Genomic DNA, 12,670 nt, shown 5'->3' with positions numbered 1-12,670 from the left:
GACACAACCATGTGTTTACCTGGGCCAGCATTCTTAACGAGTCCTGCAGCAGGAGTGCTTATTTAGGTGAAGGGTACAGCACTCTATTTGAGTGCAGGTTTGAATTAGAGCTGCTTGATTTTTGTTTGTTTGTTTTTGGCGTAATAATTATAATCGCTTTCATGGGTGGTATAGGTGATCTTTCATCTTTTTTTTCCTTCTCTTTAATCGTGCCTGATGTGGTAGTAAACAACCAGAAGTCAGAGCTCAACCAAAAGTCATGTGGAATGTTTCCCAGAAAAAAACACCTCAGTGATGTCTATTGGGTATTGATAAGACAACCAATCAGAAACAAGGTCGCACAGCTTCTATGTGGTCCTTTGATACGTTTTTTTCACACTGGAAGCTGCGAGGCCTTGCTGCTGATTGGCTGTTTCATCAGCACAGAATAGATATCAGTGAGGTTTTTTTGGCTGGAAGCATTTCACATGGCCTGTAATGCATCAGCATGATTAAAGAAAAAAAATCAAAGATAAAAGATTGCCTATACGCCACAAGACAGCGGTTATTCTTACTACGCTTAAAAAAAACATGATTCAATATACATCGTGCAGCCCTAGTTTGAGTTCTCCCCGGAGGGTTAAACTGCTTTCGCTGCACCAAATGACCATTTAATGGCTCTCTCCATGGCAGACACAGCCTGGGTTAGGGTTAGGGTTAGGTGCTCTCTCCCCGGCACGCAGAGCCTGGGTTAGGGCTGCTCTTTGGGCCGGTCTCCCACAGTGCTTTTGATCCGGGGCAGGGAGATCAGGCCGCCTGCTTTCTTCTCCCCGGCTGGAGCGCCGACTTCACGAGATCAGCCCCCCCCCCCCCCCCCCCCGGGCCCGCTAATGTGCGTCAGCTCGCGTTTGTCAGAGAGCTTAAGCCCCCTTTCATCAGAGCCGCCCGCACCCCCGGCCCGTTTTTCCCTCCTAAAACTCCCTCACCCCACCCCACCCCCCCCCTCTCTGTGCCTCCGAAATATTTATTCTCATATTAAGCTCAGAGACCCCCCCCGTCTGTTTGCTTTAATAAAGTGTGAACCCTAAGTGTGGGTGTGAGAGCTGGCTGCTATACACTGTATAAAAAGCCATTGGTACACACTGTATAAAACTCCATTGGTACACACTGTATAAAACTCCATTGGTACACACTGTATAAAACTCCATTGGTACACACTGTATAGAAAGCCATTGGTACACACTGTATAGAAAGCCGTTGACACACACTGTATAGAAAGCTGTTGACACACACTGTGGGTTAACTGGTGTGCTCCCCCTCTCTGGCAGAAGAACGCAAGCTGGACCTGGACGAGAAGCCGCTGGTGGTGCAGCTGAACTGGAACAAGGACGACCGCGAGGGCCGCTTCGTCCTGAAGAACGAGAACGACATCGTCCCCAAGGTGCGCCCCCGGCCCCCGTTTCTCCCGAAAACCCAAACCCGTGGTCTCTAAACTCTCACTGCTTCCCATCCTGGGGTTGCAAAGGCAAGAGCTTCTTGCGAGTTTCCGGATGGGGGGGGGGGTGAAAAGGTGTTGTTTTACCGCCCAGCTCCATTCGTGCCTTGGAGGGCGGGGCAAGAAAACACAGGCTGTCACGGCTTTACCCCCCGCATGGCTAACAGGCCTCACCCCGTGCTTTATTGACTCTAAAAACACCCCCACACTTATTTTTGTAGCTGGACCCCCGCAGAAGGAAAGCGTTTAGCACACGTGAGGGGTTCCCAGCATGCCGAGCGCCAGGCCCCCGAGAGCGCCGCTGATTTGCTGTGAAACCGCTGGAATGTGGGGAGGGAGCCCCCCCTGTTCCCCCCCCCCCCCCCCCCCCCCATCACAGGGAGAGATGCTCATTATGGCGCTGGGAAGTGCAGCTGTACTATATCGGAAGCCATGTTTTGTCTTTAAACTTGTATTTAGAAGACCAGGCACGACCATGTTTGTGGTACAAGGTGACTGTTCCCAGTTAGCATGGCGGCGCCTGTCCCTGCCCGGCCAGTATTGCGTTTTCCCGCCTTTACAGTAGCACACGTGAAGTAAAAGCTAAGGAGGTTGGGCGGACGTAGAGGGCTGTTGGAAGGTAATAACTCCCTGTGTTGGTATTCGGGGTGTTTTTGTGTTTGTGGACTCTGACCCCGGCCTTTCCTTCTCGGTCACCTGATACTGCTGCTCCGCTAACTGCCAAGCACTGATGATTTTTCTTTCTTCGTTCTGAAGTTATTATATGTTCTGTAGCCAGCAGCTGTAAGGTCTGCACACGCTGATGGTCTTTAAGGCCGGTGTCGTGTAGAAATCTGACCCCATTGAAAACTGACCCGAGGAAACAACCCCCAGCTCATTTTACTTGTATAGAATGTGACCGCCCCCCTCCCCTTATGGAAGAACGAGCCACGTATTGTGTTCTAGGTTTTTCGGATTGGGTTCCTTTTTCCATAGCATAGAAAAAGGGCTTACGTGTTGTAATGTAGGTTTCTGAGATTGGGGTTAATTATCCAGAGCAATCAGCCATTGTATATTGTATACAATAAATATTCACATTTTATCACAGGGTGTGGGGGGGGGGGGGGGGACGCTTTTTTGTGTGACACCGGCCTTACCCCCGTTTCTCCTGCCTCCACAGAAGGTACAGAGCAACGGGCCCGAGAAACAGGAGAAGGAGGGCGTGATCCAGAACTTCAAGAGAACCCTCTCCAAGAAAGAGAAGAAGAAGGAGAAGAAGAGGGAGAAGGAGGCCTTCGCCCGGATACCGGACGGCGACGAGCTGTCGCTGAGCAGAGAGGACGGGTACGGGCCTCACGCTCCGCTCAGCCTCTCCTGCAGGGGGCGCCAGAGTCTCCCCCCGAGTAGCGTTACCAGCGTTTTACTGTCTGTCTTTTCAAAACGGCGCCAAGTTCTGCTTCTCACTTCTGCTACACGGGCAGAGAGGGTCTCACAGCTGAAACGCGTTCCCACACGTCGCTAACACACCATAAAAGAGTCACCACGGCTTTGCACACTTGTCGTTTGTAGGTTTTATTAGTCTTTCCACACTCTCACCCATGCGTCTGGCACGAAAGAGAGACAGAAATGTGTGACGTGGGGTTTTCCCCCTAATGGGACAGAGAACAGCTTTAGGAGGTGGGTTGGAGGGGGGGGGGGCCCTCTGGGACTCTCTGAAGCAAAGCAGGCGTCCTCAGTCTTATCCAGAAAGGTCCGGTGTGTGGGTTCAGGCTTGTGTTTCAGCCAAGCAGTAGCACGCCTGATTCTACTAATGCTGGTCCTTAGCCAACTGTCTACTGATCTGTTAGTAGAGTCAGGTGTGTAACTGCTTGGCTGGAGCAAAAGCATGCACCCACCCCAGGCCGTTCTGGATGACATTGAGGACCCCTGCTCTGAAGAGTGGAAGTTTAGGGACCCAGGGAGGGAGGGAGGGTAGAGGCGGGGCCTGAGCCCTGGGCGGGACGTCCTGGGTGCAGGAGCCATGCTAAACCCCCCCCCTCCCCCACAGGGAGAACTCGCGGCTGGCGGCGGAGGTGTACAAGGACATGCCGGAGACCAGCTTCACGCGCACCATCTCCAACCCGGAGGTGGTGATGAAGAGGAGGCGGCAGCAGAAGCTGGAGAAGAGGATGCAGGAGTTCCGCAGCAGCGACGGGCGGCCCGACTCGGGTGAGCCTGGACGGAGAGCCGCACAGCGACGCAGCGACACGGCCTTTTCAAAACACCCCTCACACAAATCACCGTTTGCATGGGTTAATCTGCTAGTGAGGCTCGAGACTTCATCATAGCACTTTTTACTGCTAACAACATTGCATCTGAAATAAATTTAGTAACGAAGACTATTGTAAATTAGCTTGCTAACTTGCCAAGCACATCAGTGAATTTAGACATCTACAGGTGTCCTGTTGACTGGGTGTAGGTGTAAGATAAGAGCCACTTCTAACCTAAAAGTTAAACCTGTCCTGGATGCTGGGCATCATCTCAGCCTTCTGTGGACCAGAGAACGGCAGCGATGCTTTCACAGGTGTTGTGTTGTTCACCACGCTGTATTTTAAATATTTCAAGGGCTTAATAGAGGCCGTTTTCTTAAAATGACATAATGACGTAATTAATTTTGAGTCGTTTATGCCGAGCTGAAATTACTTGGTCATTTCCAGGAGACCCATCTGAGAACGGCTCGTAAAATTTAAACAGAAGCTCAGCGCAGGTTCTGGATCCCTTACAGAAGTCAGCATTTATGTTCCGCGTAGATCGATGGTTTTTAGGAAACCCGGCGGGCGGATGGATTTCTCCCAACCTGGCGCTCGGTTGGCCTCGCTGTGCCTCTGTGGGCGGAGCTCCGGTCAGGCAGCGCAGAATGGAAACAAGCGCGGATCGCCGGGCTTACGGGAGCCATTATGGCTCTGGGCCATCGTGGCTGGCGGCCATTACGGCTCTCAGCTGGCAGAACGGGGGGGGGGGGGACCCGTCAGGCACGCCGGCTTTAATCGCTAATGAAAATATCCCGTATCCCACACGGCCGTAAAGCCCTCGCCGAGTCGCTCGTCGAACGCTCCCGTCGCGCATGAACGGAGCGGCACGCGGGGAAACCGCGGTTATATTTAGATCCCGGTCCGCGCGTTTTTCGCCGGCGGTTTCGTTCGCTCGCAGCCGCCGGCGGTGTGAGTCACCGCGTGTGGCAGATGTGCGGCCCGTCTCTGCGGCTAGCTGCTGCACACTCCGCTTGCTCTGGACAAGAGCGTGTGAGGTAGTCTTCTGGCGGTGTGTGTGTGTGTGTGTGGGCCAGTGCTCTCCTCCCGCGCAGAGAGTACTGTGGAAGCAGTGACACGCAGTGTTTACACGGCTGCGGTGTCTGTAACTTTGAGGAAGTGTGACTGGGCCTCAGACGTCCACGTCTCCAGCAGCAACTCCATCGGGCCTAAAGCCCAGTTTCTATGGGAAAAGAGCAGCAGGCTCGATTCTTCCCATTAACATTCATCCAATGGCTCTTCTGTTTGAACTTCTTGCCTCCTCTCCGTTGGTCAATTTGTCGAATGACTCTGCAAATGTCGAATCTGATGAATTACGAGTGTTTTCATTTCCGCACAAAGCCTGCCTGATCCTGCCTGTCATATTCTGCCTGCTCAGACAACTTTTACTCCCTCAGACAAACCTGTCTGGACTTGGGGTGTCTGTGATAACTTAATATCTGGGCGTGGCGCGTCGAACGAACAGACGATAAATCCCTTTAACTGCACGGAGAGCTTGAAGGCTTTGAGTTCCAGCCGAAGTGGCCGTGTCACATTCCAAATGAATGCACCAGCCCGTTCACTGCATTTCTGCTGAACTTTATATGCTAATAATGGGAAGTGACAGCGAGGGTAACAAGTAAACAGCAACAGCCACACATTTGAGAACTGCTTCCATTTCATATGTAGACGCGGACAGATCTAACCTGCGTGACAGAACGTGTTTGTTCAGTTTGGTTTGGACTGAACGTGGACATCCCTGTGGGACAGAGCAATGTTATGTGCTTGGGTCTGCCACTGGGAAGTGTTCTCTGAAGCTAATTATTCATTGCCAAAACTACTATTCTCTCTCTCATGCTGTTTTTTTCCCTTATTCCCTTTTCTTTCTCTCTCTCTGTCTCTCTTTCCCTCTATCTCTCAGGAGGGACACTGCGGATTTATGCAGACAGTCTGAAGCCCAACATCCCCTACAAAACCATCCTGCTCTCCACCACCGACATGGCCGACTTTGCTGTGGAAGAGGCCTTGGAGAAGTACGGGCTGGAGAAGGAGAACCCCCGAGACTACTGCATAGCCAGAGTAAGAGTTACTACACATAGAGTACTGCATAGCCAGAGTAAGAGTTACTACTCATAGAGTACTGCATAGCCAGGGTAAGAGCTACTACTCATAGAGTACTGCATAGCCAGAGTAAGAGCTACCTCTCATACTGCATAGCCAGGGTAAGAGTTACTACTCATAGAGTACTGCATAGCCAGAGTAAGAGTTACTACTCATAGAGTACTGCATAGCCAGGGTAAGAGTTACCTCTCATACTGCATAGCCAGAGTAAGAGTTACTACTCATAGAGTACTGCATAGCCAGAGTAAGAGTTACTACTCGTAGAGTACTGCATAGCCAAGGTAAGAGCTACCTCTCATACTGCATAGCCAGAGTAAGAGTTACTACTCATAGAGTACTGCATAGCCAGAGTAAGAGTTACTACTCATAGAGTACTGCATAGCCAGAGTAAGAGTTACTACTCATAGAGTACTGCATAGCCAGGGTAAGAGCTACCTCTCATACTGCATAGCCAGAGTAAGAGTTGTCATAGAGTAGGTTGTACACACTACACACACACTCAAACTTGCACAGATACGAGCAGCAGGAAGTCGCTTCATCTGTAGCCACAGGAAGCAGGCCTCGAACACACTATCGGCCTGCAGGCCTTCCCAAGAGAGCACTGGGGCTCGGGTCCCAGCCAAATGAGCCCTCCCAAGCCCTGGGCGTCACTACCAGTTTACGCGTCTGGCCCCAGTCAGGCCATGCACTCGACCAGCGCCTTAGCAGTGCGCGTCTCCTTTTATAGTGTACTGAATCACCGCTACGATTCACCAGGGAGACCTGAAGGTCACCTTCCATTGTGCGCTACATTCCCAGGGTGCAACTTGCCAAAGCGTCTATCGCACGGGCTGCTTTCAACACTGCAGGCGTCTTTCGGGACGGGCGCTTTTAAACTTGATTTAAAGTTTCTGTGCGGTCAGGCTCCTCGTTCTCCTCCCCCCCCCCCCCCCCCCCCCCCCCCCCCGCCGCGCCTCAGCCAAATGGCCCGTGCGGGCGTACCCTTTTTGGGGACGCTGTGTGCCGACGGGCCAGAGCGCGCTCGGGAGCCGCCCGCTGGATTAAAGCGGGAGTTTGACATTTGGCGGAGGTCTTTGTTTGAGTGTAATTGAATTGCGTTTCTCCCAAAGTGCCGTGCCAGCAGATGCAGAGCGGTGTGCAGTGGGGTGGGGGTGGGGGGGCAGGGTTGGGGGTGTTCGGGGGACCAGGATGGGGGGGGGGGGGGGGGGGGGGAGACGGGGGGAGACGGAGCGGGCGAGCTCCGTTAATCTCCCCCGTCACCGCGTGACAAACGTCTCCCCGGCTAAAAGCGCCGACCTTCGCCGGGCCACCGCCTCTTATTGCTTTTGCCTGACAGCCCCAGTCACAGCCAATCGCGTTAAGAGCCCTTCAGAGTGGAGCCGCCACCCATCCACCCCCCTCCCGCCATCTCGGGGACCTTTCGTTCTGCCCCTCTCGCACATCTGGGTCATTAACGACGCCGGCTTTAAAGGCGTCTGCCCAAAACGCAAGAAGCATCCGGCCAAACACGCCGAGCGCTTGCCCTCCTTCTGCGGCCTTGGCTCTTCGGCCTGGAAAACGTCGCGCAGAACGTCGGTTGAGTGGTGCGTTTGAACGGCTGGATTTCTGAGCTGAAGTTCGCTGGTTCATTTCCCATGTGGGGCACCGCTGTGTCGAATGCAGCCCAGCCGTACGAGGACACGTTATGTAAAACCCACCGTGACCTGCGTAAGCCAGCCCCGCTGGGCCTCTGGCAGTCGGGCAGCCAAACGTGACTCCATCAGCCCAAGTCAGTTTCCCTGGTCCTCATGGCTACTGAAGTGGTTCTGGTCCAATACCGGGAGGTGAATGAAAGATGGAAGCCATCTTAGGCTGATTTGTGCTGGATGTGGTCTGCTGAGGCTGATTTGTGCTGGATGTGGTCTGCTGAGGCTGATTTGTGCTGGATGTTGTCTGCTGAGGATGATTGGTGCTAAATGTGGTCTGCTGATGCTAATTTGTTCTGGATGTGGTCTGCTGAGGCTGATTTGTGCTGGATGTGGTCTGCTGAGGCTGATTTGTGCTGGATGTGGTCTGCTGAGGCTGATTTGTGCTGGATGTGGTCTGCTGAGGCTGATTTGTGCTGGATGTGGTCTGCTGAGGCTGATTGTTGCTCCCTCTTCCCTGCTCCCAGGTGGTGTTGCCGCCAGGCTCCCAGCAGTCAGATGACAAGGCGGGGAAGGAGACCATCCTGGACGACACAGAGTGCCCCCTGCAGATCTTCAGAGACTGGCCCAGCGATAAAGGTGCAGTACGAGGGGCTCTAAACACCAGCATACAGGGAACAAGGGCGTGTTCATCCCCAAAATCCTCTTTGATCAGCTCTCAACCCTGGTCCTGGACAGCCACATGGTGTTCTGGTCTTTATTTTTGTTAAAATGCTCAGTTAACCAGAGCAGTCAGTTATGCACCTCATCTGGTTTCTCGGGTCATAGATCTTAGTCAGAATCATTCTAAGGCAAAAACAGACCCAATGACTCTATGACTCTCCAGGGCCAGGACTGAGGACCCCTGATTTAGATTTAGTTCTGGAGTTGCCCCTGACTTACCTGGTTCAGGTTGAATTGAGGTTGCTGAATGGAAAGATTGTTCCCCTGTGCCTCATGTTTCATAATTCCATCAATTTGGTTTTACGATCTAGCTTTTTGCCTTAAATCAGGTATGAAAACAAGTCAAGACTTCTTACATTTGCCGGCTCTCCTCTGAGCGTTCTGCTTTTTAACTGAGATCTCCCTGCAGTGCCCTCTGCTGGTGGCTGTGGTTATCTTTTGAGCGGTGGAGTGTTGTTCTTTCAGGAGGCCTCGTGTTTCAGCTGAAGAAGCGGCCCCCAGACTACGTCCCAAAGAAAGGCCGCAAGCCCGAGGACAGGGCCTCCAGGGGGAAGTCCCTGGACGGCGTCCTGCCCCCGGAGAAAATGCCCTACCTGGTGGAGCTCAGCCCAGGTGAGCGTTACACGTCATAATAAATAAACATCAAATACACTGGAAAAGACATACACATTTACATGAATACATATGCACATGCCGGTATACATAGAAGTACCCACACATGCTGGTGTACAGATAAGTACACACAAATGTGTGTGTATGTAAACACGCATGCGGAGGTCAACGCTCACACACGCACACAGTGTCAGATACGCCAGCACATGCTGTAACATTGGAGCGTACCAGCGTGCACACGTACACAGATTACTGTAAGGTTAACATATCTGTTGAGGTCTGCGTGTGGCGCAGTCTCCAGAAGGTTCTCTGGCGTCTGTGCTTCAGAGCGGCGCGTTCACATCAGGCCAGTGACCTCACGCAGGGCCGTGTCCTGGCCGTGCCGTGTCACAGGGGAGACGGTGTGAGCCGTGCTGTGATTGCGCACTGACATTCACGCCCCGGTCTAGACTGGCTAAGTGCTAAATGAATCGAGTCTCTGGAACTGTCTAATGCCCTTTTTTAGTTTCCAGCAGTGTCCGTTTCAAAGGTGAGTGACCCAGAAGTGCCCTGCTCCATCCCACCACCCCTCTCCTGTAGGCCAGCGAGATTTAAAGGGATAGCTTATAAGCTCTGATTACTGTAAACAAGACCGAAATGTGTTTTCCACAGTTTCCAGTGTTTCCAGCCTTTAGGAGGCAGAAGAAGGTTCAGGCAGCCATTCTGTTGCATGAAAGCTGTGCTGTTGCTCCGGTGACGGGGCTGGTCCTAACTGCCGCTTGCCACTGACCCCTCTGCCCTGCCCTCTCTGACGCACATGTACTAACCCCGCCTCCACAGTGTCTTCCCTGTGATAATCAGCAAAATCAATAAAGACCCAATCAGGAAGTCGGCCACGCTCCCTCAGTGCAGTTTCTGTTTGCTAACTGAGCAGCGGCCTGTTCAAGTGAGGGAATAAGTTATAGGGTTTGCCTTCCCTGCGTGTGTGTGTGCGCGTGTGCGTTCGTGTGTGCGTTCGTGTGTGAGTATCTTGTGTTTGCGTGTGTGTGTGTGTGCGTGTGTACTGAGGGTATGATGACTCAAACACAGCACCCGTGCAGTGGAAGAACGCCCAGAGCATTAAGCAGGTCTGTTTTGGAGAGAGGGCCGCTAGGCTGGCTTCAGTAAGGCATAAGTGAGGAGGGCTGGCTTGCTGCCCGGGGAAAGGCCGGCTCCAGCTCCGGGACATCAGTACACCACCCAATGGGAGGAGTCTGTGCTCACCTGCAGCCTCGGATTGGTCCCGTCATTGTAGCAGAGGTGCTTAGTTACTGTAGTTGTCATTCAGTCAGCTTCCCTACAGATAGCATTCCCAAGGACTGCTAGCTAGCTGCTGTCCTAGTGCCAGGTAAGATAGACAACTCTGTTATAATGCTAATGCTATAGTAACTTGGTCCTGGGTAGTTTTTGCAGTACCATTGAGCTTTACCCAGTCCTTCATAGTCTGTTAGCAAACCGAGTTGACTTGCCAGCAAGTGCTGTTGAGATAAAGCTATGATTGATTGGCTTGGGGTTCCCCGAACTTTTCCAGGACGCGCGCCTCTCTCTCTCTCTCTCCCCTGCCTGCGGGAGCAGGAGCAGCGGCGGCGCGTGTCCTGCAGGGGGCGCTCTCCTCCCGCTGCGTTTTTCACCCTCTGCCGTCTGTCTCTTCTCTCCGGCGCCTCCCTCTCCTCTGGCGCATGGTGTGTGTGCTGTCTGTCCCTCGCTGGTCTGTCCCGCTGTCCGCCCCCGGCTCCTCTGCATGTGTTCCCCGCGCTCGCAGGGAGGGGGAATCACTATGCCTACTACGCCTATCGGCCCCACGAAGGTAACCACGCCTCCCCGTCCCCCCCAACCCCGCTACATCCTCCAGCACTCACCTCTGCCCCCCTTTCTTTTTGGTTTTAGTGTTTCTGAGAGCGCTTTTTCTGCTGATAGAATGTGGCTTCAGTACCTGGTGCCCTCCTGCCAAAAAAATGGACTCTTTGCTATGAAGCCACGCAATTGGGAATGCTTTCGGCTGTAAATAGATTATTTTGCTGTGTCGCTGGGAAGTCGGCTTCTTGTAGCCCCGACGTTCGCTGGCTTTGCTGTCGAAGCCGGTCTGAGTGGCAGCAGCAGCGCCGCTAATCAGCTAGCCTAGCTAGCACAAGCCTTCAGCGTAACATGTTCCCGAAGCTCAGCGTGAACACTGAGCTCTTAAAATGGTGAAATCCCTTTATTTCATCCAGAAGAGGCTTCCCAGCGTGCACTGAAATTGGCCGCAGTGAAATTGTAATATCCGGGGCTGCTTGGTGGCTCATCCTGTTACTGTTTCAGAGCGTGGACGAGCCCCAGGGTTAAGTATTAAATTCAGCCCGTGCCAGTGCCCACTGTGGCCCCACAGGGCGACGTGCGATTGGCTGTGGCGTCGCCTAGGGAACAGTCAGGTGACAGCGCCTCATCACGCGGCAGTGACCCCCTGCTGGTCGATCGGGCGATCGCGAGTCCGCCAATTTAGTCACTCAGGAAGAGTCTTCCTCCGACTCACGTCAGTGCGAGCCCGACCTGCGAACTGCCGTGTGATAAGAGCAGTGACCAATGCCGCGTGCCCGGAGGAGGGCGCACGCTCCTCTGTGCTCTCCCAAACCGATAGCGAGCGCTGATAGATACGATTGGCCGTTACAAACAGTAATACCCGCTCTAAGGTTTCATTAGATTTTATTTTTATTTTTACTCTCTTCCACTGTGTGTCTGTCTGTGCTTTTTAGCCTAGGCTTTCTGCTTACTGTAATTAATCCATACCTAATAAATTGCACATTTTTCTGCGCTGCTTAAAAATCAAGTAACAACTGATGATCTGCAGCTTTTGTAAATAATGGACTCCATTATCTTCCTCTGGCTCTCCTACTTATTTTTACAGTCCAAAACCAGGTTTAGTGCTTTGGCAGCAGTAGTTATTTCTTGGCGTTTTATGCTGCTCTTAATTTTTTATTCAAGCTTTCATAGCTCCATGATCTGTAGTAAGAAACATCTGTCAGTTCTGATGTGTTCTTTTAAGCAAGCCAGTAGACCTCTGTTTCTAAATGAAGCGTTTCTGTTGGTGAATGAGGCCAGCTCACGCTGTGATGTTTCACCGCGCCGGTTGTTGCGGTAACTGTCTCTCGGGTGACCGTTTCCCGGTGTTCCTCAGACGGTTCGGACTCCAGGGACAAGCCGAAGCTGTACCGGCTCCAGCAGAGCATCACCGAGGTGGGCTCTGACACAGTGGACGAAGGCTCCATCCAGGTGAGCGGCTCGCCGCTGCTGTCCAATGGGAATGCCCGCGCTGGCCCTGTCAGAGATGATGAAATCACACGTACCTTTGACACGTCACTCATTTACAAACATTTGTTTGGTTCAATTGGCTAAAACTCTGATAATAGCAAAATATTTTCTAATTCCCCTGATCGTTGTTGTTGATGAAAACCAAGAGGATATGTTCATAACGGAAGTGTATTCGACTTTGTCTCCTGAATAAGCATTTAAGACTGTAACTGGCAACTTTAAAGCTTTATTTTTGGGAGTCTTGGCCATGCACATAGAGTAGTTATGAGAAGATTATCCAGGCCTCTGCAAAAACAGCAGAACAAGCAGATTGGCACTGCTGTGTTCTAGTAATCGTGGGCAGGCTGTCAGTCTCGACAAGGGGCTCGCTTTTTATATCCATGAATATCTGCTAAGAGAGATGTGTGTAAACAGGGTGATTCACCCATTCTGAAATGTGTGTGAAAAGTGACGTGTGTTTGGAAATTGACATTGAGTGGTTACAACGTCTAAGACACCACTGACATCATCATAAATTTGGGGCCATTGTTTGTTATATTTGGCTATACTCTCACATAATTTAAGGC

At 52.2% G+C, this 12,670-nt stretch overlaps 1 protein-coding gene across 1 annotated transcript in view; it reads left to right on the top strand.

The window, feature by feature from the left end:
• Positions 1-12,670, top strand: part of LOC118230233 (afadin-like) — a 115,602-nt gene that overhangs the window by 45,842 nt on the left and 57,090 nt on the right. Inside the window, 8 exon segments of the mRNA XM_035423058.1 lie at positions 1,308-1,420; positions 2,634-2,797; positions 3,501-3,661; positions 5,642-5,799; positions 7,994-8,105; positions 8,655-8,801; positions 10,582-10,626; positions 11,971-12,065. Of these exon segments, the coding sequence (XP_035278949.1) occupies positions 1,308-1,420; positions 2,634-2,797; positions 3,501-3,661; positions 5,642-5,799; positions 7,994-8,105; positions 8,655-8,801; positions 10,582-10,626; positions 11,971-12,065 (995 nt within the window).

This window comes from Anguilla anguilla, chromosome 6 (genome assembly GCF_013347855.1).
Source record: "Anguilla anguilla isolate fAngAng1 chromosome 6, fAngAng1.pri, whole genome shotgun sequence".
Taxonomy (NCBI): Eukaryota; Metazoa; Chordata; class Actinopteri; order Anguilliformes; family Anguillidae; genus Anguilla; species Anguilla anguilla.
This window is presented reverse-complemented; position numbering and strand designations above follow the sequence as displayed.